Raw genomic sequence first — 26,356 nt, 5'->3', positions numbered from 1 at the left:
TTTTAGTATCATTATAGAAGCTAAACTATAAAATCCATCTTCTGCTATTGACAGTCAAGGAAGCAGTCTTATAGGTGATCTACTGTATATATTTATGCAAATCACTTGGTAGCATGTGAAAACTGTCTAGTCAATGAGTTACCTGTCAGTCTGTACAACTTGCATCAAATGATCATCTAAAGATTCATGAATTCAGGATTTGTAAAATGATTTGTTTTATTGGTTTGTTCTGCAGTGACATGGTTGTAAAGTTTGGAGCTCTAACTGTAGTTTTGACTCTGCTTGTGTCTCTCTGTGGTGGCTGAAGGTGTTCGAGGCGTCAGACTTTGGCTCTCACCCTCTGTTCTCAGTGACACAGGGAGGAGTGGACCTGCAGCAAGTGAGTATGGCCGCCTGGGGGGCAAGGGGTCAAAGGTCATGTCTTCTCTGCCTTTTTTCATTTGCCAACAGGTTACATTGACACAGGTTTCAAAAGATATAAAACCACATATAGTGAAGCATTAAAGAAATAGTTTAAGTGTTTTGAAGTGGGGTTGTTTGAGGTACTTATCCATAGTCAGTGTATTATCTACAGTAGATGACGGTCAGTACGGCCACAGTTTGATGAAACAGAGAGGAGTACCAGTACGGGAGCAAAGAAATGTACTGCTGTGGACGGTGCAATAAAAAACAGCTAAAAAATCATTATCAGTCGAAGTACACACACTATACAATATTTTCGCCGCTTTACCTCTCCGCCAGACAGCCCTTTCTGAAGGGGAACTGAAGCCGTTGTATCCATCTGTGCTCTCGGCAAAGCCACCAGACTCCATTGAAAAAAACAGTAATTTGATCTCGTAGAACACGGGAGTTGCCTCAGTCGGTTAGTTTTTTTGTGTTAAGTTGTGACTTTGGTTAGTTTGGATTCACCAAAGTCACAAAATAGCACAAACAAACTAACCGATCGAGGCAGGGGTAGATAAGCAACTCCCGTGTTCTATGAGGTAAAATTACTGGGGTTTTTTTCAATGGAGTGTGGTTGCTTGGCGAGAGGATAGATAACAGCTTCAGTTCCCCGTCGGAAACATAGACTGTATAGCTGTCTCAAGATAAAACGGCGAAAATATTCTACAGTAAATATAGTGCACTTTAACTGGTATTGATTTTAGGTGGGTCTGTCTTTTAGGTGGCTAAGATACGTTTTGCTGCTGGCCCCGTCCACAGCAGTACATAGCTTTACTCCGGTGTCGGTACTACTGTCTGCTTCTCCAAACTGGGGGATAAGTAACTCATACAAACCCACTTCAAAACACCCAAACCATCCCTTTAAAAAGGCAAAATATTCATTTTGTAAAAGAAATCACTGCTTAAATTCATCCTTCAGTGGTTCTAGAGGGTGAAAAATCCCATTTTCATCAACACAGGATTTAGCCTAAATTCTCCTTTTCAACACAGCCACATACTTTGTTTTATTTCACTGATAAATCAATGGATCTTTATTTAATTTGGGATGAAATCTCTTATGGTGCCCTGAGCTGTGCAGGTAAAATGCCACCTCTCTTGAGTCAGGGACAGACTTCAATCACACCGCGTCATAAAAACAGATGGCCGGATAGGTCAAGGATCCCAGATTTACACCTCTGCACAGAGAGGCTCAATCAAATAAATAAATTCTTCTCCACGTGAAAAGCTAAGAGATGCAGGGACGTGGTATCCAAGGTGAAGGCCCCGGAGCAAAGTATGAAAACACAGAGAAGAAAAGAAATAGGAAAAGGAAGAAAAGTGACAAATGGAGAGTGGTCTGACAGAAAAATTCATATCGAGAAAGAGAGGGGGGGGGGGGATAGATAAAAGTGAGGGAAGAGAAACAAAAATGAAAACGATGGTGAAAAGAAGTGAAAACGGTAAAAGGGAATTTATGTTGCATCAGTTTTATTCTGCCTGGAGAGTTTATCGGCTGTTAAAAGCAGTGAAGTCAGCCGTCTCCCGCTCGATACCTCTGCCTACCAGGAGACACATCTGTTGATGATTATTACCGGGGTTTTTTTTTTTTCATGTGATGCCTGACTGATCTGAAAGCAGTCTGAAGACCAAATGGAAATGCAGTAGATGCACGTCTACTCGTGAAACAGCCATACAGGCGTCTACTGTAATTGCAAGGATGAATTGGGCAATTCATGTGTCAATTTCGTCTGCTCAAATTTGAGGTACAAGAGGGAGCGACCATCAAGCAAATGGTGCTCATACAGGAAATGTCCCAAAGTGATAATGATTCCTGTAAAGTGCAGCAAGTGGGGCGCCGTGGAAAGCACAATCAGCTCCTTGGCCAGCTCTTGTTGCAGCTAGTGATTGTTGTAGTACAGTATTATTATGTTAATGCTTATTGCTGTGATAATATGCTGGAGGGCTGTGTGGCTGTGCTGCTTTGTAACGGTTATAGATAAGCAGGCTGGACAAATAGCACTTTTTCCGCCAAGCTAGCTAAAAACTGAATATATGACGGTGTATTTTGTTTGTTGACAACCCCAACTTAAAGATTCAGTAGGCAGAATATTTTCAGAATATTATAATTCAAGTGTTCTGAGAGAAAACTAGACTTCTGCACCTCCTCATGGCTCTGTTTCCAGGCTTTAAAAAAATATAGTCTATATATATATACTAACAATTGACATGACAAAATAAGTTGGCTTTTAGTTTCACACGAGAGACGAACAGCGCTCTCCAGGGGGAGCGTTCGTTTGTACGTGTCAGGGACGGCGTGTCAGTTACCGCTCATTAAAGGCTTACTGTCTTTTCAAAATAAACTTCCGTTTTTACAGGAAGTTAGGTTTAGGTAACAAAACCACTTAGTTAGTGTTAGGAAAAGATCGTGGTTGACGTCAACTTGACTCACTAGCGACTCATGTGATGAAATAAGTCAACGTTGACTTAAGATAAGATGTCATCATCTTTGTTTTTGAGTTGCCCAATAATCATACAATTATCATACTTTAGCATTTATAAATGAAACCTGCAATTTCCTCAGCACTTTGAGTTAAATTGTGGAGAATAATTTAATATGATTTATTCTTGGTCGATGGAATTCCCTGCTGGATGTTTCCCAGTGAATAGTTTACTGCTGCACGCTTTCATGTCAAGGGCAAGGCAGGGTGTTTAGATTAGCCCATCCATAACTGAATGGTCTGAGGTCAGTTTCTAACAGCTAGTGTGTCACCATCATTATCTAAGTGTCCTTCAACCAGCCACTGAACCCACAATCATTGCTTACGCATTTATTCCATGTCAGTGGAGGGAACGGCCTCGGGGTCAAAGTCCTTGTGTGTTTAAATACTTTTCATCTACGCGGCTGCAGCCTCTTAGCGTGATCATCATCATCATCACGAAGGTATGCTACTGCAGCATTTCATGGCCTCATAGAAAATGCAAATTTCCCCGTTGTCTTTGAAAAGTGATATTATGATAATTTGTCACTGCTGCTAGCTAATATACTATCTTAGCAAGGCTAAACTGGGAAGGCATGTGATTGACAGCACGGAAAAACTCTGTAAAAAGAGTCAAGTAGAGGACTGAGGTGACAATGGACAAACTCATTGATTAAATGTTAGACTTCCTGGCTGAATGGCGGTGATTTAAGCTGAGGTAACACTACAAGTTTATCAGTTGAACATATTGTATCTTCCATAAATTCTTCCACACACACGCGGTCTGTCGGAAACTGGTTAAAGTTACGCCGCGCTGACAGACTGTATGTGTGTTGCGGCAACGAGCACGAAGCCACCGGCAATGCTAGAGCTGCTAACATAGCACAAATACACACACTGTTTGTCGGACACTCGCTAAAGTTATGCCGGGTTTACACACAGCTGACAACCTGCTAAACTAAACTAAATGTGCGGTGAGGTATAAATCTTGTCGGTTAACGGTTAATAACATTTTTCAAAATTAGCATCCCTAGTTCATATGATGTGATATCTAAGAAGAGTTATTACTCATTTTTCATACGTTTTCCTACAAATGTCCAGCAATATGTGATGAATGTCCAGCAACACTTCTCAATTTACGCTCGTTACATGCATATGGTCACAGTAAACAACTTGGTTAGTTTTAGGCAACAAAATTACTTAGTTAGGTTTAGGAAAACATTTTAGTTGTTCGTTGTTAAAATAACTACGGAAGTGGTTAAGTTAAAACTACACTAGTATTACTTATGTACGGAAATTATGTGACAAATAAATCAACATTTGGGTTAAAATAACTAAGGTAACTACAATATCAAGTTCATTCAACACTGACGCGATGACAGCTTCAAAAGAAAGTTCCACATCAGCTGCAGCCGTCTTGGTTGTTTTTCGAAAATGCCTCAACTTCGCTCCTCTGTACGGTCATTGTCTCAAACACGCCCCATACTAGATAAACGTTGTGATTGGCCCAGCACATCTGAGGCTGATGGAAATCTGTCCAAAGCGGAGCTGGACCAGACGCATCTGCCAGAGCAAAAGAAACATGAGCTCGCAGATTCGTCTGCTTCCCAGGCAAGTTATCTACCCCTCACTGGCAGTAGTTACCGACTGACTCATTAAGTAAGAGGTAAAACAAACTGAGTGACTCACTGACTGACCTGGAGACAGATTGAGACTGGCAGAGGACGCAAACAGCCACACACACACACACACACGCACACACACACACACAAAGGTTAAACGATACCTGACTCACTTAAATGTAGATTAACTGTATGTCTTAAAAGACACACGTCTGGACAAAGCAGACAGGCTGCTAAATGGGAGTACGGGTAAAAAGACAAAAAGACAGACGTGTACAAACCAGAACTGCATGCTTGAGAACCAACTTTAGATAAGTGGTATGCGTGGGTGTGTGCGTTTATGTGAAACAACAGTAACACTAGCTAATGGAGGCTCCGCAGGACTGATGGGAGGAGAGAAGGAGGGACAAAGTGACGGGTAGAGACTGAAGAAGAGAGCGAGAGAATTTGAAATGCTCTCAAGTTGTGTCAGTCGATCTGTTCTCTAACCATACTTGTCTCTGACAGCTGGGCTAGGAAAAGAAATATCTGACATGTGGTGCAGATAGTTTGTTAACATATAAGTGAATTGTTCCATAAGGGTGTTTTAGTTCCAAATTCAAGCTGCTGCAACTTGACAGTCTCCGCTGCAACACGATACGAGCATTAACAGGCAACAAACGCGCAAGTACGTGTTGCATGTGGAGTGAAATAAGTTTTACTCGCAACTTTCGGGCAGGTATTTAACAAGTACTCCAAATCAAATGACAAGATATGTAGTTTGTGGAGCTTTCTGATGGGATGCTCCTATCACCAGGACGACTGGATGAAGTGTTAATTAATTGATTAATTAATTAATAAACAAATTAAAGTACATTGAGAAAGTGTATAAGGGTTTAGAGCATTATGATAGATCTACTGTATATGATGGCCATCCCCATGCTCGATTATGTCTCATAAGTTGTTGCAGCAATTTTTGGTTTGGTATCATTTGTTACACAGATTTGGTGCTCAATTTAACCATTTTTTTACCATTCAAGAATTGATACAAATGATCATTAATCCCTCCAATATACCACATTAAGACACCAAGACCTTGAGGAACACCACAGAAAGAGCCATGCTGTGATTTGGTATCAAAAACTTTTGACGTTTTAAGATTTGTGCTGCAAGAATTGCATTTTCGGGGATTGGATGGCGAGCACTTCTGTTCTGGAAACTGCTCAGAAACCCCCTTATTGTCAATCTACCCATGAAAACCATCCATCCTCTGAATGCCCTAGGTCTCTAGTTTGCGGTTGTAAAGTTTCATGAGGCTCTGATTACCCCAGAGGTCACAACAGGTCATTTTATACAGTGAGGTCAAATTTTTAAAAATGGTTTCACTACAGTGAGGACTAACATCATCACACATGAATACAGTTGGGCTCATTGGATCCACAAGAGTCTCAGCTTTACCGGGATACCCAATTCATGTAATTCCAAGACCGTTTAGGGACCCCAGTACGCAGAAATATTCACATACATCATTTTTAGAATGGCACGTTGAAAAAATACTTGGCAGGTGATTGGATGAACCATCTGTCAATCAAACTCTTGCCGAAGCCAGTAGGGAGAAGAGCAAAAACATCTGTAACGTCGAGAAAAAGCCTTCAGTCGCGTTCTTTGCTCTTCTTTAAATGAAGAAATACTCTCCAGTTCTGAATTTACTGAGGTTATTGCAGCATGCTAACCTCTTCAGGAGCCACCATTGTTGTTTAGAAGGAATAGTCACCTAAGCCACGCTAGTAGCTGCCAATAGCTCCTCACAGGACGCTGATTGGTCCGTGTTCTGGCTTGCCTGGAGCAAACATATTATTTGAAGCCTTACAAGATAGATTTTCGTGTGATATGTGATCCAGCGATTCTCTGTGACTTCATGACATTGCGAGACTCCAGCTGTCCTGCAGGGTAACTTCATTATGTCACCTAAGAAGCTCTTTGTAGAGTAACGAATTTTAAAAAAGCACAAGATGGGGAGACGAGGAAGAGAGGAGAAAAGGAGTAGAGGACGGAGATAGAAATAGGATGAGAGAAAGAGAAGTAACAGAAGAAGGATGTTCAGGAGAACGAGGGAGACATGGAGGGGAGAGTGACAGAGGAAGGGCTGGAAGGAGGGTTAGTGCAGAGTTAAGTGGCTGCGTGAGGCAATTAATGCTTTTAATTCATTATTTAAGCTACAGTGATGCGGAGGGGAAGAAGAGAGGGAGGGAGTGATGAGAGAGAGAGATGAGGATTCATCTATTTGCGTACTTTCTGGTTCAATTTGCTTCCTGTTGACAGACTCATCTGCAGCTGTCACAGAGTCATGTCTGGGATTTAACATTAATCTTTATTTCAAGATTAAAGCTCAGCATTTCTTAATGATACTATCAGCTGGAAATCAGTTTGTGGTGACGTTAAGTTCATTTGAGTGAAAGTAAACAAATGAGTGAGTTAAAGTTTTAGAGAGTACATTAGTAAGTAACTATATTTTAGACAGTGTATGAAGGTAAGTAAGTAAAAAAAAAGAAGATTAGATACGATAAAGCAGATGTGTAAATCCTGTAGATCATGTTAAGAAAATTTCTTATATCTTTTTTTAATTTAAAATTTCACCTGTAGCATATGTTAGTGTAGCCGATTAAACTGTTAAGCTATTAAATAGGCATTATCAGGTGCTATTAGCTCCACAAATATGGGTCAATAGGGGGTTACTACACCCACTAGTAGGTTTTATCACCTATTCACATGGTAGATCACCGAAAGAAGGTATAAAAGAACACGACAGCAACTTCTACCGACAGTAGGTCGCCGGTTCAAGTCCCTGCATGGACCAAGTACTGAGTGTGAATTGGTAGCTGGAGAGGTGCCAGTTTGCCGCTTGGGCACTGCCGAGGTGTCCTTGAGCAAGGCACCAAACCCCCAACTGTCCGGGGCGCCTGTCATGGGCAGCCCCCTCGCTCTGTCATCTCTGCATTAATGCATGTACAGTATATAGGTCCTGTTTGTGCGTGTGTGTGTGTGTGTGTGTGTGTGTGTGTGTGTGTGTGTGTGTGTGTGTGTGTGTGTGTGTTTCGGGCCTGTGTGTACTATTTACTGTGTAAATATAACAGTGAAAAATGTAATTTCCCCTCTGGGATCAATAAAGTGCCTTTCTTTCTTTTCTTTTTTAATGTGCAGACATTACACAGTTTCCTTAACAGAGCTAGAGAATCCATTTTATTTATTGTTTTGGTTGTGTGGTTTTATTTTATTTGTTTTATTTATTTAGAATATGTTTATCTTTTTTTTCACATTCCAATGTCTGAATATTCGTAGAATTAATCACTCTTTTAAAAGGTGCACTCGCATTATCATGCTATTATATTATCATTGTATCAGTTGAATAAAATGGTCTTAAAATGACAATAATATAATTTATCGCAATTATTTCTGGGACAATGTATGGTCCAATTAATGTAGTTAAAATGACAGGTCTTTGTGTATGTACAAAAAAACGTATTTATCAGGGTTAGATTTGCAAAAATATGCCTTTGAGCAAACAAAGCCAGCCGTTCACATATTCCAAGTGAATTTAATGAACTGACTTTTTGAAGAAAAAAAAATCTCTACACACCTAACTGTGTGACAGGTGCGTCGGAGGAAGGTGCAATCTTGAAAATAATGAGAAGAACTCCTTTATGATGTGTCGCTTGCTGCTGAAATATGTATTTCATTACGTTTCAAATGTATTTCTGTAGGCCAAATGTCACCCAGTGTTCAGAAATACACGGTAACAACATGAATATAATATAATAGTCTCTTCCGTTATTTAGAATAAATGAAAAATAAATAAGACACAACCCTTACTTATTTACCAGTGGTAACATGTTGAGACATCCATCATGACAGATAAGCAGGTGACATCCAGCCAGCATTGTGTTAAAAACAAAAGCTTTATTTCGCTTTCAGTGAGGAGCATTATCTGTATGAGGGGCTGCATGAGCAATCAAAGTTTGATTTATGACTGCCGACGTTGTTGGATCTGACAGAATCCTGATCCAAAACATCTCTCCTCTCACAGAACGCCACGTCCTGGCGGACTCCTCTGGAGCTTTTCTAAATATCAGCAGAGATAGGAGTTATTTCAAACTTTAACTCCCAAGTCCTAAAGTAAGAGCCAAAAAATGCGTCAGTATAAGAATTTTTGTCCAGTTAGAAGTGATTTCCTACTCTGAGACGTTTGATAAATGCGGGCCCAGAAGTACCAGAGCTGCTGCTGCATCTGTGATGTGTGCCGTATTAAGCCACCAATGAATATTTATGAGTGTATGGCATTTTTTTGTGTTAGCGCCTGCATGGACCGTTTGGATTCAGGCATGCAATGTGTAGACTTTCAGGTTTGCCAGCGCGTATAAATATTTACCGGCATATCTACAGATCAAGGAGAGGCGTAACAGTATCAAAGAAGCCGAGCACACCCAGGTCCATTTCTCTTGTAGCGCCTCTGAAAATACTTTTTTTTTATGATGGGAGCACTTTTTCTGCAAACAGCCCTTTTCTTCATAACCCCCGAGTTAGCATCAGGAGTCAGAAGTTCAGCGGCAAGTGGCAGTGCAGTCTGCGGCAAGGATAACAGCTCTGAAATCTGTTATATAAGGTGTGGTGAACCTCGGGGAGACACACTGAATATCTCTCTGATGCACAAAGTCTGTTGCACGCACACACACACGCACACACACAGAGTCTGCTCCCCAACCCCTCAGCCTGTCTCTGCATTGCCTGTGGAAGTGTTCATTCTCTTTGAAGTTCAGTTGGGGATTTGGGAAGGCCTCTAAAAAAACTCTTTAAATCATGATCTTGGAGAGATAAACACAGACGCTCTAATAAGGAGATACAGCGAGATGTCGCAGGAGATTCAGGACGGATGATTGAGTGAAAGTCCTTTTACAGTTGTGTTGTCAGTGTCTCCCGGCTAAGTGGAACATTGGGAAGCATTAATCCTGACGATGTTCTGACAAAAAGGCAGTGGTGGAATGTAACAAAGGACTTTGCTCAGCACGACATTCAACAACGGATTGTTCGTGCGTTTTCCTACAAATGTCCAACAACACGTGACACTTGTCAATTTCTGCCCCAGTCTTTTCAAAATAAAACTAATTGGTTAGGTTTAGGAATAGATCGACTTGGTTAGGCTTAGGAAACAAACTACTACTACTGAAAGATTGCGGTTTGGGTTAAAATAACTCCAGAAGTGCTGCAACTTAAAGCCCCCCTCCAGTGTATTTTGGCATTTCTATGATATTTCATGTTTATTTGAGTCATTTCCTGACTAAGTTGATTAGCCACACTGTTTGACAAAGTTTGTTTGACAAATAGCTTAATTTTGTGCTCAAAGTGAAAAAAAAGAAGGTTGTTGTTAAAATGGGAATATGATGTATTACTATAGTAGAAGCTGCAGGTCCACTGCAAAACAAGTGCTTATTTTTTACTCAATGTAAAAATGTACAGAAATAGACCTATAGCTTGTTGTTGTTACGTGGGCTTTGAGTTATGAGCTCCAAAGATCTTGGAAAATGTCATAATTTTTCATCAAAGACAAGACATCACCGTGGTTGAGCGATTTTCTTTTTCTTTTTTTTATGAGCGATGACAGTTTTCCAAATGAATGGTGTCTAATGAAAAAGATTGTGACCACTTAATATCGCATGTTGCTTTCAGAGACATGATAATTCCTGTTTTCTTTTTAGAATACAGGTTATAAATAATTATATAGTTCAAGTGTTTTTTACACTAAGATGTGCAGAGAGTAGTCCTGAGTAGCGTTTGCAGCCTCCTCTTACACTACAGCCACATCCTCCAATCAGAGGGAGGGCAGTAGCCTTTATATAGCCTGTGAGCTGAAACACGTGGAAAATATTAAATAAAATTAAATACATTTATTACACGGCGCTGTTGAATACTCGATTCCTATTGGTTAATTAAGGCGGTCTGTTATTTCTTTATAGCAGACCGTTGCTATGTATAACAGACCGTTGCTATGGGAGCAGTTCTGATGTCGGACTCTAGGGGACCGTTTTATTGTCAAATTATTGATTTCTTAAGTAAGTAGCCGTGTTATAAGCAGGATAATGTACAGTGAGCTGGTCATTGTTGTGAAAGAATCCCCTTCAGGGCGATGAGAGACAGGGTTTCTTTCACAACAATGACTGGCTCGCTGTACATTATCCCTTACATAATGATGCCCTCTGGTACAGAAACATGCTGCATGGATTCAGACATGTTCTTTCCTCACTTAAGTGACACTTCTTTTTCTGTCTTTTTCTATTTCAGACATACGCAGTACAGAGTCACTACGGCATTCCACATTCAGAGGTAAACTAAAAAATAAGACTTTTACTCTTCAGATATTATATTTGATATTGATATTTTCTGTGACTTAACGTTTGTCATTTATTTTAACTTCTCTGTCCTTCTCTGTCCTTCTCTATTCCTCTCCTAGTTAGCGAAGCTCCACCAGTTGTCAATGCAGCAACAGGGCCTGGCCCCCATCAGCCAATCAGCTACACAAGTTCTATCTGGTACGTAGACACACACACACACACACACACACACACACACACACACGCACACAGTCGTGTTTTCATCACTTTTGAGAACATTACATTGACTTACATTCATTTCCTGAAGATTTACCCTAACTGTACCTGCTACTTGTCTAATCCTAACCCTAACCTTAACCCTAAACCAAGTCCTCACCCTAAAATATACTGATTTCCGTTATGGGAACATGCATTTTGTCGCAATTTGGAAGGCGAGTCCCCACAATGTGACTGTGGAAACAGGTTTATGTCCCCACAACATGGGTCAACAACAAAAAATAATAAAAAATATATGTAGGTAAGGAAAAAACTTGAACCACAAGCACATGAAAAATTATTATATCAAAGACGAACCCCCTCTGAGTTGACGCATCGGTTTGAAATGCTGACTGGGGGACAGCCGTAGTGCGTACGTGGTTGGGTAACTGTTAACATTTCCAAAAAATGTCATGTGTTGTGCATGTAGAAGCATACATGCATGTGTATAACAGCGTGCGTGTGTGTGTTTGTGTGTGTGTCTGTGGGTGTTACAGTGGAGACGGGTTCTCAGCAGGCTTATCCGTCTGTTCTGTACACATTTGACTTTGAAGTCACTTTGTTGTCACCGCTCTTCACTATCTTTTTGGTCCTCAGCTCCTCCGACACAAAAACTACAGCGACTGTGTTTCAACCAAAAAAGGAAAAAAAAATATTTTTATTCAAAAGCCCTATTTCCATTTCAGAAAAAAAAGTGTCATTACATGGAGTTTCATCATTCACTGCATCAAAAACACAGGAGATGTTTTTATCATTTTAAATTTTATCAGACATGCTCTGAATTTATCTTTTAAAATGCACTTTCCTTTCTCTTATTCCCACCAGTCACGCTGTAAGAAACCTCACTACATAATGAGATAATTCATCTTTATTTTAGTAAACAGTTCTGCGTTATAGCATCCAGCTGGGCTCACAGTACATGCTGACAGTTGGGAATCAGACGTTGCCTGTAGATGTTTGGCTCCATCAGGCTAGAATACATGCTGCTCTGGAGAGGTGACGCCGCTAATTGACTAAAAGGTGGAAATCAAAGGTGTAACCATGCAGACAATTAGTTTTCATAGCTTTTGTGTAAAAGTCAAATACTGTATGTGCAACAGTGGGACATCTCATTAATGAGGCCAGATTTCCACAATGTAAGAATTAAAGAAAAATGTTCTTAATGCCTTGTCTAGATTTACATTTTACTCATGAATTATTAATACTCTGTGGCACCTAGTTGATCTGAAAGGAGAACTTAAAGCACACTTTAAAGGAATAAATATGTAGGACTAACAGCTAGCGTTTTAAAATGAGTACAGCAGTCCAAATTCAAAACATTGGAGCCGTGGCCCGTCCTCTCCTCCGTTTGTGACTGATAGCAGTTAGCGCACGTTTTCACAATTTGAGGGTTACCTTCTAAACACGACCGCGTTAGCCTCTGGCCAGCAGCAGTATAGTCGGAATCACTTCAGCGGGTGTGTGTCTCAAATACTCGCTGCCTTGATAACCCAGCTGCACACGGACCACAGAGAGATGTGCCGAAGCTTTTCAGGTCTGGTAGAATCTATCGTTAACGTTATCTCTGTTGATCCAGTTCGTTAGCTGTGTTTGTATGCCAATTTGTTTCATATGTAGCAAAGGGGGTGTTGAAATGGGCAGTGGACGTGATCACATGGTCAAAACAAAAACAGATGTTCCGGACCGTAATGGAAAGTTCGAAAAACTCTTAATTTTTCTCTCAGAACATTTGAATTACAATACGCTGAAAGGTTATTATGGGATTTCAGCCCAATGATGCCAAAAATATACTGCCTACTGAAGCTTTAAGATGTACATTTAAGCAGCGTTTTAATGTTGTGTAGTTATATCAATGCATATTTTATAAATTGATCGCATGTAAAATTGATGTGAATGATATGGAAAGGAACTATAGCTGTCAGATAAATGTAGAAGTAAAAAATATTATAAGATGGAAATACTCCAGTTGAGTAAAATGTACTTAGTTATATTCCATCACTGCTCCACGGTTTTAAATGACCCAAACACCCAAACTGCGTCGAACAGCAAAACTGCAAGTGAAAGCTTGAAACAGGGTATTTCTACACTGTGGTATCGATACTTTTACTTAAGTAAATGATTTGAGTACTTCCTCCACCACATACTGTGTTTTTGTAAACGCAGTGTGAACCACGTGGAATCAAGCTGCTGTTAGTCGGGTCTGTTCACATTTTGTAAATGACTTCCCTCCGCTGTTAAACAGACACGGCCGCTTTGTCATGTAATTTCTCAAACGAATGCTAACCACGCATGCACGGCAGAGAGCGAAGAAGAGACGATTATCATGCAGGGATATGGATGGCTGATTATTCCATTATGTGTCAGGTATAAAAGTCATCAGTCGTGGAAGTGAAAATAATTCACACACACACACACACACACACACACACACTACCATCGTTTGCCAACACACATCAACACACTTTATTAGAGGAACTGTTGGTTTAGCTCGCTGTGACCAGACCACTCCCTGTGGAGAGGAGGGAAGGAAGGAAATAAGGAAGGACAGAAAGGAGGAGAAGAAAGGAAAGGAGGGAAATAATGGAAGGACAGAAAGGTGGGAAAAGAGAGGAAGAAAGGAAAGACAGAAAAAAGAGAAAAAGTAAGAAGGGAAGGAAAGGAGGAAAAGAGAGTAAGAAAGGAAGGACGGAAAGAAGAAAAGGAGAAAAGTAGGGAAGGAAAGGAGGAAAAGAGAGGCAGAAAGGAAAGGAGAAAAAGTAAGAAAGGATCAAGGAAAGAGAGGAGGAAAAGATATAAAGAAAAGATGGGGAGGAGGAAAGAAAGGAAGAAATGAAGGACAGAAAAATGGCAAAGAAGGAAGGAAAGGTGGAAAGGAAAGGAAGAAAGGACAGTAGGAAGGAGAAAAAGGAAGGGAGGAAGGACAGGAGGAAAAGAGAGGAAGATAGGAAGGACAGAAATATTTGTATGTGTGCGGTAACTGTGTTAGGCCTATATGTTGGAGGATAATAATCTCTCTCTCTCTCTCTCTCTCTCTCTCTCCCTCTCTCTCTCTCTCTCTCTCTCTCTCAGGAGGGATGGACGCCAACTCTCAAACCACATCTCAGGAGCTTCTCATTCCAAACGATGTAAGTACAAAAGATGAATCCAATTTTTGGATATGAACAAAAAATGCGCTGTGAACAAGAAAACATTTTGTCAGTGGTCAGAGGGAAGATCCCTCTAAGCTTCCTGCAGCAAAATCCATCTGTCCCATCACACGTGGAACTAAATGGACAGTCTGTAATGTCCCTCCAGTCAGCAGGAGGTCAAGTCTACCAACAGCTCGTGTCAGCCCCGCCCCCACGCTGTGATTGGACAATTGCTTGTTTTTCATTTTGGCATCATGACGTTATTTCCACTTAAAAAAGAAAAACCTCTGTTCCACCTGCTCATTAAAGCTAATGACAGTACTTTCCCTTTAGTGTTGGCAGGTTCACGCAGCTCTCTGCTGGACAGCAATGAAATATAATACACCTCTTCAATTGATTTGTTTTTAACGTGGCATGCAAAATTAACTACAAATAAAAAACAAATCAGTTATTATAGACAAAAAGCTAAAGAATTGTCATTTGAAGACACAGCAACAATCTGTATTCACTTTATTTCTTTGTTGGATTTGTTTTTATTTCAGCATTTTAAGGAAAATTAATGAATTCTAACATGCTATACAAGCCATATGCACACATATTAAATATGGGACTCCTTTTTCTAAACAAGCTGCACTGTAGAGCAGCTAGCGACACGTCGGTATGACTGTTTGTTTTTCAGGCAGTGAAGCAGACAGTAAGAGTTCAGTGTCGCGCTCAAGGACGTATGACATTTGATGGACATGTTGACTGCGGCGAGGTCAAAGCGGTGACCTTTTGTTCATGAGACAGCCTTTGGCCACCGTGTCTCTCCCCTGCTCATCTCTCCCTGCTCCCATCCATCACAGGCAGGGACTCCTCCTGTCAGTGCTCAGCTGTGTAGTGCTTCACCCCCTCACACAACAATGCAGCTCCTTCCTAAACCTGATTAAGTATCAACGCAGTTAAGCTGTTTGATTCTATAGTTCGACTTCTCGCCTACTAATCTGGCTTACAAATGACGTAGTTGTGTTGTTATTGTGAGCGTTCTAACTAGAATAATAAAAGAAAAAACTAGGGCTGTCGAAGTTAACGCAAATATATATAATAAAGATAACGCGTTAACGCAAATTTGTTTTAACACTGCTAATTTCTTTAACGCATAACGCAACCTGCTATGTTTTGGTTGTAGCGGGCTCAGATTTAAAGCTAGAGTGAAGATACTGGCATCATATAAAACAAAAAAACCAAAGGAATCTATTGGTACCAACCATGTCATACTAGATTGTTGTAAAGAAGGCTAAATAACGCTCCAAACTTGCACTAAATTTGGCGAAGAAAACATGGCATGGCCATTTTCAAAGGGGTCCCTTGACCTCTGACCTCAAGATATGTGAATGAAAATGGGTTCTATGGGTACCCACGAGTCTCCCCTTTACAGACATGCACACTTTATGATAATCACATGCAGTTTTGGGGCAAGTCATAGTCAAGTCAGCACACTGACACACTGACAGCTGTTGTTGCCTGTTGGGCTGCAGTTTGCCATGTTATGATTTCAGCATATTTTTTTATGCTAAATGCAGTGCCTGTGAGGGTTTCTGGACAATATTTGTCATTGTTTTGTGTTGTTAATTGATTTCCAATAATAAATATATGCATACATTTGCATAAAGCAAGCATATTTGCCAACTCTCATGTTGATAAGAGAACATAAGATTAAATACTTAATGTACATTTTGAACAGAGAAGAAATGTGAGATTAATTTGCGTTTATTTTGCGATTAACTACAATCATGCGATTAATCATGATTAAATATTTGAATCGATGGACAGTCCTAGAAAAAACACATTATGACCACAACTACTCAACCCCAAAATTACTTAACTAAAATCTACTCTGTGGAGTATTTACGCTTTCACTTTGGTTTGTTTCGGAAGGTCAGAATAATGCTTGAGCCTCCATCCTCTTATCAGCAGAGAGAAACTTTTTTTTCCACTCAACACGTGATCCTGCAATGTAATTACAGACTGTAAATAAGAAGTGGACGTGGTCACCATGACGTCACCCATTGGTTTGTGGAGTGCCGTTTTGGAGTGCCTCAAGTTCGGCATTTTGGCCGTCTCCATCTTGGTGTTTGCTTGTCGGCATCTTGTATTTTGGCCTTCACCATCTTGGTATTTGGCCGTTCTTTGAAAACAGAAGTGACATGAGAAGCTGGAGCTAAGTACAGCCAGTCATTTTTAGGCAACCAAAATTTTAGAATTAACTTTCAAGAACTGAAAACACACAACTCAAACACACAGAGCATCCCCTGCTTTATGGTCTATTTGACTCTAAATGGGACCATAATTTACCAAATGAACATCATGCTGTATTGAAGAAGACTTGAAACTAGCGATTGAGACCATAAACTCATGTTTACAATGTTTACTGAGGTAATAAATTAAGTGAGAAGTAGGGGCATTTTGTCATAGACTTCTATACAATTCAGGTTGCCATCTGAATGTAATATTCAGTCGTAGCAACTGAAGCATCAACTTTTATGTTTTTTATGTTACATTTAAGCACTTAAATCATGGTCTTGGTTTGCTACAGAATAAAGTCTGCACATATCACAGCCTTCTTCTGAACATTTAATTCTTCTGGAAATGTTTTCCCTAAAAGAGCAGACTCATCCAGATGCTCCCCACATAGTTTTTATGTTCATACAGCCTATGAGACGCGGTGCAAAATACGCTGGCGCTACGGCGTTATGAATCTCCCAGAGAACCTGATATGGAGATGGCAGAGTAGAGTACTAGCAGCTTGTGAGAAGCTCCGGAAGAGCAAGAAAAAGTCACGGTACGCGTGTGCCAGCACTGCGCACCGGTGAGTATCGACCCACTTCGAGCGCTGATTAATGTTATAAACAAACCTCCACAAACTCAGCCTTTAGATAGATAGATAGATAGATAGATAGATAGATAGATAGATAGATAGATAGATCCCGAGGGAAATTCGAGTTTCCAGCATCACAGTTCCATAGTGCTTTGCTCCTGTTCACATTACAGTTGCCACTTCTTCCTGCTTTACAGGCTGCCGACAGCAGCATATGAGCGTCATGACAGTTTAATGAAAACCGCCAAATAAAGGTTAAGATTCGGTTCACTGACGATCTAAAGATGTGTGTTGTTGGATGGGAAAATGCGAGAGGGCCGCAGCCAGCAAGTATGTTTTTCCCATTAGCACTGAGAGGCTATATTCTGCCTCACTTGACTCTTTCACTCCTCTTCCACTTTGCCTCTCTCCATCAATCCATCCAGCTTTGAGAGCCAGTCATTCAGGCTATCACTGAGTGGTTGCTTAGAGCTCCTTTCCTGCAGTCAAAACACTGGGTTAAATACTGCAGTTGAGTCTGCAGGAGGGCAAACACACAGTGTGGACCACTAACTCAACCACACACATGACCTTAACTTACCTTCAGTGAGTCAGTGAGCTGATGTTGTTGATGCAATGTATTCAGATTGTTAATGGGAAAAATGTTCTTTCCTTTTCCTGGCAGCACTGAAATATTTTTAATATATTTCAAAAACATCTGCTACATTTATAAATCAAAATGGAACCGCGACGAAGTGGAAAGTGTAGGGCTGTCAACGCACTAACGTAACTTGAAAATGGCCATGACAGTATTTCCTCGCCAAAATTTAGTGCAAGTTTGGAGCGTTATTTAGCCTCCTTCATGACAAGCTGGTATGAGATGGTTGGTACTAATGGATTCCTTACCATTATACCATTGATTCACTCTAGTTTTAAAACTGAGCCCGCCACAACCTCCGAAAGATTGATTGCAGTAATGCATTAAAGAAATTAGTGGTGTGAAAACGAATTTGCGTTAATGCATGATAACGCATTAGCTTTGACAGCCCTATTTTAAATATAACTAAATGTTGTTTCTAGAGCTGCTATGGTAATGTTTACAACAGCAAAGTCACTATAATATCTCACTGTAAACAAATCTAAAATGTCAATAAAATAATATTCCTGAGTGAAGTTAAGAAAGAATGAAGAACACAAACATCAGTCAGTATCATGCCTTCCTCCTGTCGTCTGTCCTCCTCCGTCTGATGTGATTCATCATTGGGGCTGCTTTGTCTCAGCCAGCGGATTAGATACAAGAATTTTAAGATACGTGGCAAACTAAGCTAAACAGTTGGAGTACATATAGACAGCTTTAGTTTTAGCTTGTTTCTAACAATTATTAGTCGAGCTAGCACACTGCGCTTGTGTATGTATTTAATATGATGCCAGTAACTTCACTTTAGCTTTAAAACTGAGCCCACCACAACCCCAAAATCGCAAGTTGCGTTAAAGAAATCGCATTAACTTTAACAGCCATAGTTAAACCAAACTGCTGCTTTTCTCAACTCTCTCTTGGTGAAACACCTGTAAAGACGGATGAATATGAGTTTTGCACATCGTGCATGAACATGGCACAACAGGAGAGACTCCAAAAGACAGCAGAATGCAGTGAATCCCACAAAACACCGTTGACACATTGAACTCTCACACAACAGGCTCTGTGTTTTTCACATTCATAGTTCAGTCTCCCTGAGGCTCAGCCACGTTCTCATTCATTCCTCAGAATCTAATGGCAGACTTCTGATGATTTCTCTGCAGGAACTCACGCAGACACATTCAGGCAACATTTCCCCACAATGGTTTTTTATGGATGAGTGGTCTGTAGCACAGTAAAGGACAGACGGATGAGTGTGAGGTCATGTTTTCACAGGAAACTCTGACGAGATAATCAACACCTCTGCAGGTGCTGTCGCCTCTCACGTATAAATTAAGCATCATCATCGAGGCCCCCGAGCTTCAGCTGAAACTAGAAAGTAGAAAACGGCGGTGGGTCTACGTGGATACGATCTTCACCCTCACATGTTAAATCCAAAGTGGTAAACACTACACATACAGTAATGTATGGAAACACTTTGGGTCTCACACATTACAGGAAAAGCAGAGCTAGACATCATGGCTAAAGCTGCATGCTAAATCTGTCATGGACAGAAAATGTTATCGTTACCGTCACTCTTATCTCTGTGGAAAAAAAATGGGCCGACGCTACAACTGTAGAGCACCCATATACTGACATTTGTATTAAATGCATTCAAACGGCCCCGATGGAGCTGACCATGGATGCATAAAGAGAACGGAGCTGACGGGAGAGCTAGCGACGGACTTGGCGACGTTAGTGGAAGTATATACGTGTGACTACGTCTGGTTTTCAAAATAAGGTGTTAACAAAGGGAACTGTATATACAAAATACAAATATGTAAATAAGATTGATTGGATTATATTCACCAGAAGTATAAAATATGACATGTCCCTTATGAATTAAAAAAAGAATACAACTAATTTGTGAGGGAAATTTCTTTACTCTTTGATTTTTGGGTTGCTGGAAAAAAAAATTAATAAATAATGCCTGCCTCATATATTTCACTTCAAGACATCTCTGACTACATACATGCTGAAAATCAAACATTTTTACTGTATTAATTTAGATATTTTCAAAAGTAAAAGTCCCTAGAAGTGTATGATTCAACTTTTCTCTCATGGTCTAGTGTTTAAAAAGTGAACAAAAATCGCAATAAATTGTAGTATCAAATCGCAATACATAAAAATCACAATACATATTGAATCGCCACCCAAGTATCGTGATAGTATTGAATCAGGAGACAGGTGTATCGTCCCAGCCCTATTAAACATACTGCTCACACACGTGCACATACGGCTGGCCTGAGAGAATAAGACACAGAGACACAATAGCAAAGAGCAGAATGGGGCTTAAGACCCTGTGCATGTAAGTGTGTGATATGTTTGTGTGTGTGTGAGCAGCCAAGCAGAGCAGCTTAATGACATCCTATAGCTCACAGTTAGAGATTTAACAACAACCCTGTCTGACACTTTCTCCCTCTCCCTCTTCCTCTCCGTCTCCCTCTTTCTCTCTCTCTCCTTCAGTAAACCTTTCCAAATTACAAGGGCAGCAGGGAATCACCCAAAAATAGCCCTCTGCCCGTCCTCTTCAGCTTTAAGCTGATTTCACCCAACAGCACTTACATAGAGCCGCTCAGAGGGGGAGACACATACCGCCGTACAGCATCCTATGAAAACCTCACATCTCCCGAGGAGTTAACCTTGTAGAAAGTGTAAAAGCTAGGGCTGTCAATCGTTTAAAATATTTAATCGTGATTAATTACTAATTAATCTCACATTTTTATCTGTTCAAAATGTACCTTAAAGGGAGATTTGTCAAGTATTTAATACTCTTATCAACACAAGAGGCAAATATGCTGCTTTATGCAAATGTATGTACAGTATATATTTATTATTGGAAATCAATTAACACAAAACAATGACAAATATTGTCCAGAAACCCTCACAGGTACTGCATTTATCATAGAAAATATGCTCAAATCATAACATGGCCAACTCAAGCCCAACAGGCAACAACAGCTGTCAGTGTGTCAGTGTGCTGACTTGACTATGATTTGCCCCAAACTGCATGTGATTATCATAAAGTGGGCATGTCTGTAAAGGGGAGACTCGTGGGTACCCATAGAACCCTTTTTCATTCACATATCTTGAGGTCAGAAGTCCTTGCAAAAATTTGGGGTAACTTTGTAGCGTTATTTAGCCTGAAAATCAAAGAAATTAGCGGCGTTAAAACGATTTTCCGTTAACGTTAACAGCCCTAGTAAAAGCCAAAGCTTGTTTGCCCACCGAAGTCCAATGCCATTCTTTTCCTGTGGTAAAAAGTCAGTTATGTCATGACGTTTGTGTGTAGCTTCAATGTTCCTGATAAACATTTCAAGGGCATTTTGTTTGTATGGTTTCAGAAGGCTTAATTCAATCACTACAACATCCAACACCCTCTAGACCGACTTTAGCTCTGTGTGAACAAATGCAGCCCTCTCTCTCAACCATTCCTGATGGCTGCGTTATGGCTTTTGCGTTGTGGCTTTTCTGGCTTTTCTGGCTTTTGCGTTTGCATTCAGCCACCTTAGCTTAAAGATTCTGTGACGATGGTCCAAGACCAGGGCTATGAGTCAGAGTTACTGTGTGTGCCCCTGCTGGTTATGACTCACAGGAGCCAGTTTATGATTCAATGAGGCCGTTTGCGGGGTCGAACAGCGGCTAAAGGTGGATTTCACACAAATGGTCCTGACCTGGTTGTTGTCAGCTGGCACTTTGTCTTCCGTCACCCACAGTGTCATTATAGCTTACACACACACACACACACGCACACACACACACACACACACACACACACACACTCACTTATATTATCTGAGCCCTTTCCAGGAACAGCCCACTATAGCAGAGCTTGTTGGCCAGATGACTTGTAGGGAAAGGAATGTTTGTGGTACAGAGAAGAAAAAGTAAAGATTATACAAGAGAGAAAGTGGCAGTAGCAGAGATGCAATGAAGGAATGCCAGATACTGAATGAAGGAAGCAGAAAAAGAGGAGGCAAACAGTATGAATAAAGTAAAGATCTGGGTCAGAAGCGGATAAAAAAGAACAGAGAGGGAGAGAAAGTGAGAAGGCTGAGGAGTGGAGAGAGAATTGATGGAGAGTTATTTCAATATATGCAACTCTGTTTCATTCAAAAATGATTTGAAACAGAGTAGAGGAAGTCTGTGACTCAGCAGCTAGAGCTCCTCCTGTCCATATGTCACAGTGTCCTTGAGCAAGACACTGAACCCCAGATTGTAAAGCGCTGTATAAATATAGTCCATTTACTTTTGTCTGCCTTTACATGTGTTTCATCCTCCCTGACTGAAAGAGTGATTCCCAACCAGCTCAGATCTTGTTATACACCTGACCCTGACCTTTGACCTTGAAAAAACAAAACAAAATTGAAACAAATTGCCTGGTTAAAAAACGAATACAAATAAAATAAAAATGAATGTAAATTTACGAAATCAACATCATGAGACGGCTGTGGCAGGTCGTCCACCAATCGGAAGGTCGGTGGTCCAATCCCCGGCTCTTCCAGTCACATGTCAAAGTGTCCTTGAGCAAAATACTGAACCTCAAAATTGCTACTGAAGGCTGTGCCATCGGTGTGTGAATGGGTATTTAGATTAGATCCTGATGGGCACCTTGCATGGCAGCCTCTGCCATACGTGTATGAACGTGTGTGCGAATGGGTGAATGCTAACATGTAGTGAAAAGCGCTTTGAGTTGTCGAAAGACTTAGAAAAACGCTGTATAAATGCAAGTCCGTTTACCATTTACCATCATGCTGTTTTGAAGACTTGAAACTAGCGATTGAGACCATAAACTCATATTTACAACGTTTACTGAGGTATTAAATCAAGTGAGAAGTAGGATCATTTTCTCATAGACTTCTATACAATCAGACCTCTTTTTGCAACCAGAGGAGTCGCCCCCTGCTGGCTATTAGAAAGAATGCAAGTTTAAGGCACTTCTGCATTCGCTTCACTTCTCAGATCCGGAGGTAGCTCACTGATCACAGCTTGTTTAATGCCAGTGTAAGTCAGCTTGGCTTTAGTATCCATAGTATCCTCAATACCAGATTGAATCATTGTGTATCCAACAGCCTGGCATGTTTTGTATTTTTCCCAGTTGACTCTAATCAAATTTCTAGTTTCTTTTGGATCAGTTTGTCTCCATGCCGTCCTTGAGAATACTGCATGTGCACTGACTCAAGGCCAAGGATGATGTGTGTGTATTTGTTTCTGATGTTTTCATTTGTCGTGATCAGAAAGTCATTATGTCCTCGTCTTGACAGAACAAGCTTTGTTCTAACAGCTTGTTTTGATCTTATGAAGACATGTTTCTATATTGAAATCCAGAAATCGCTTTACTGTGATCACAAGGAAATAATAATCATAATGCAGCGAGTGCAAAGAGAATTACAATTCCTTTCATTATAAGTCATTAAATGAATCACTAACCTCTGAGGCAAAGTATTATTACATTAGTGTCTCTTAATTTTCTTATCAAGTAAACAAATAATTAACTGTAAATGATCAAATTATTTAATACTATGTGTCCCTTAATGTGATACATTTCAGGCTAATGAGCCATGCAGAGAGATAATTAGTTGAATCTTTACACCAGACTTCCGTTGTGGGGATCAGTAAAATATACCATTGTTATTATTTTTTAATTGGGTTACATTTACACCCTCGCTGTGTTGACACTGCTCCTCATTATTCCCCCTGCCACTATCTCTCATAACACTATTGTTTCATGTTGTCAGAGCAGAGGAGGAAAGTATTGCCAACAGTTCCTGTACATTATAATAGTGTCGTTAATATGTGTTGTTTTGTCAGAGAAAATGAAACCTGGTCTTCGGTCCATCTTTTTACTCAGGCTGTTCTCGTACACCGTTCGTAGCTATACCTACGAAAAATAATGCACTATAATTTGTATATATATCATGAAATCAATTAATATGTAATCCACGTAATCGTGAACAGGGAGTATAAAGAGCGACAAACGCCACGTAGTGAGAAGGTCAAGCTGGACACTTGCCCAGAAGGCCGCTGTTTGTATCCCGTGTGAAACCAGAAGTCAATGTTGACTTGTTTGTCACGTATCATTCATACTTACAGTAAGTAACACACTTATAACTACCTCCACAGTCGGTGAACGTACGTACTTAAAGCTGCAGTGGGTGGAAATGATGCAAATATGATAAAAAAAAGTTATTTTTATAAAACGGTCACTATATCCTGTCTGTAGTACATGAGACAGGTAATCTGAAAAAATCATGTGCCTCTGTGTCCTCTGGTGCTCCTAATGGCATCTGCAAGATTTCACAGACTGGAGGAAAACAACCAATCAGAGCCGAGCTGGAGCCTTGCCGTCTCTGAGCAGCTGTCAATCACTCGCAAACTCCGATCAAACGGTCAAACAAGGCAGCGCTGATCAAATATGAATCAATATTGTTACTGTAATGACTATTTTAAAATGTTTTCAGAAACATCTTGTAGTGTACTGTTAATCTGTAAAATAAGAAAGTTTGTGACCCGGCCGCCATGTTGAGATCAGTTGAGAAAATCCCAGGCACCGCCCACCAGCCGGAGCACAGCCAATAGGAACGCTCAATAGGAACGCTCTCTCTGAAATGACCTGTGATTGGCTAAAGTCTCCCGTTATGGGCTATTTTTTCAAAGCCTGAAAACAGAGCCATGAGGAGGTGCAGAAGTCTAATTATCTCTCAGAACACTTGAATTACAATATGCTGAAAGGTTATTATGAAAGTTTCTATTTGATTTGTGAAAATTTGCGTTAGCACATCAGTTTTTTTTAATACGGTTCAGCTCCGAAAGCAACACAGGAGATGCAGCACAGCCTGATGCCAGCCTGCCAACACGTGTTTGCCTCTTAGGAAAAAAAAAGTAACAAGACGTATTTATGGTCTGACCTGACACCGAGATAAGCACAGTAACTATCTGTCTATTGTTACTGTGACATCCACTGCATGACATTGGGACTAGTATAGCACACACAGAAACACTAGGCTCACGGCAGGCAGATGAGTCAGAGTTCACCACCTGTTGCTATTCCATATTGTTAGACAGACACGGACAGATAACAAGAAGAATGGATAGAGAGGATGGAAAATAAACTACATAGAGAGAGACAAGGGTCGGGTGTAGGTGTGGGTTCAGATATCCTTCCTTCATCTACAAAATAACTTATTGAGGTTTATGATGCTTGTAATATGCCTTTTTTTTATAATAACCATCATTTATAAATGGTAAATTTATAGTTAATTAAACTAAGAAAATACTTATTTTAATGTTAACAAACAATGAAATGATAATAATGTTTACTAATTATTATCAAGCAGCCTCAAAGTAACATTACGTTCACTAAAAGTATTTGTTTTTGCCACAGGCTAAGATAGTTAGTGTTTAGAAGTGTCTGAAAACATTATGGAAAGGACCCCACAGAGAAATAAAAAGTTTGTTCTTACCTTCCGCTTGATTCGGTCTGTCTTTTATTGTGTCCAAGTCCCGTTCAAGGAGAAGTCTTGTTGTGAAATCTGAATATCCGTATACTCTGGCTCAAATAAATATGGGCGGCCATCGAACTCAGACCTCATCCACATTGTGAAATCATCTAAATATTCAGCCATGACATTGAAAATATTTTAGATAACACTAAGCTACGCTTTCTGTACTTCAACACAACAAACTCTGCCCGGCTGCCACTCGCGTTTCCACCATGGATGTACTCTACTGGTCCAACGTTGTCTTCCAGCAACACGTCACCTCGCTAGATTTCACAACGAGACTTCGCCTTGAGCGAGACTCTTTCCATAATATCAGACACTTATAATAACAATCAGAGCCTGTCATGGCAAAAACAAGCACTTCTAGTGGACGTAAATGACGGTGCCAGCTTGCCCCAATAGCAACATATTGTAGCCTGTGAGCAGCTGCCGTCTACAGCGCTTTCCATCAATACTGGACTTATTTCAGAAATAGTTGACCCTATTAGTCAGTTAGACACAAAGACATGGGGAAATAGGGTCCAGGTTGAAAAATACCAAAGTTACCCTTTAATGTGTCTAATACTTTGGTTTATGCAGAACTAAAAATGTACAGAAAGAGTAATAAACAAGCATCTGGAGAAAAAAGTAACAACAATACTGTCAAAGCAATGTTTATTTAAAATACAGTCTTCACTTTGAGAAACCCCAAAATGCTGCAGTGAATGCCTCTAATCCTAATCCTCACCGTCTCATCCTCCCCACAGCTGATTGGCTCAATCATCGGTCGCCAGGGCACCAAGATAAACGAGATCCGGCAGGTGTCGGGAGCTCAGATCAAGATCGGCAGTCAGATCGACAGCACCAGTGACCGCCACGTCACCATCACCGGTACACCGATAGCCATCAACCTGGCTCAGTACCTGATCACTTCATGGTAAGCATCCAAACTAAAGGGAAGTATCAACTGCTGTCACGTTACAGTATACAATATACAATCCACCTACTGTTGGAGTTAGCTCTCCATTTTAAACCAGGTCAAGATTTCTCTTTCACTAACTTCACTCGCTCCTCCAGGAATGGAAGTATTGCTGCT

General features: G+C 40.4%; 1 protein-coding gene and 1 long non-coding RNA gene across 5 annotated transcripts in view; one reads left to right on the top strand and one right to left on the bottom strand.

Annotated features, from left to right (window-relative positions):
* pcbp4 (poly(rC) binding protein 4) overlaps nucleotides 1-26,356 on the top strand; it is a 165,932-nt gene that overhangs the window by 129,833 nt on the left and 9,743 nt on the right. For all 4 annotated transcript variants that reach the window (XM_037772960.1, XM_037772950.1, XM_037772967.1 and 1 more), the window contains exons 10-14: nucleotides 308-379; nucleotides 10,835-10,876; nucleotides 11,004-11,082; nucleotides 14,209-14,264; nucleotides 26,028-26,197. In XM_037772960.1, coding sequence (XP_037628888.1) covers nucleotides 308-379; nucleotides 10,835-10,876; nucleotides 11,004-11,082; nucleotides 14,209-14,264; nucleotides 26,028-26,197 — 419 coding nt within the window. The remainder of the gene's footprint in view (nucleotides 1-307; nucleotides 380-10,834; nucleotides 10,877-11,003; nucleotides 11,083-14,208; nucleotides 14,265-26,027; nucleotides 26,198-26,356) is intronic.
* LOC119489932 lies at nucleotides 12,478-21,639 on the bottom strand. The gene is made up of 3 exons (XR_005207295.1): nucleotides 21,628-21,639; nucleotides 20,383-20,388; nucleotides 12,478-12,665 (listed from the first exon to the last, which is right to left on the bottom strand). It is a non-coding gene; the product is annotated as an uncharacterized LOC119489932 (long non-coding RNA).

The sequence above is a fragment of the Sebastes umbrosus genome, chromosome 1 (assembly GCF_015220745.1).
Source record: "Sebastes umbrosus isolate fSebUmb1 chromosome 1, fSebUmb1.pri, whole genome shotgun sequence".
NCBI lineage: Eukaryota > Metazoa > Chordata > Actinopteri > Perciformes > Sebastidae > Sebastes > Sebastes umbrosus.
This window is presented reverse-complemented; position numbering and strand designations above follow the sequence as displayed.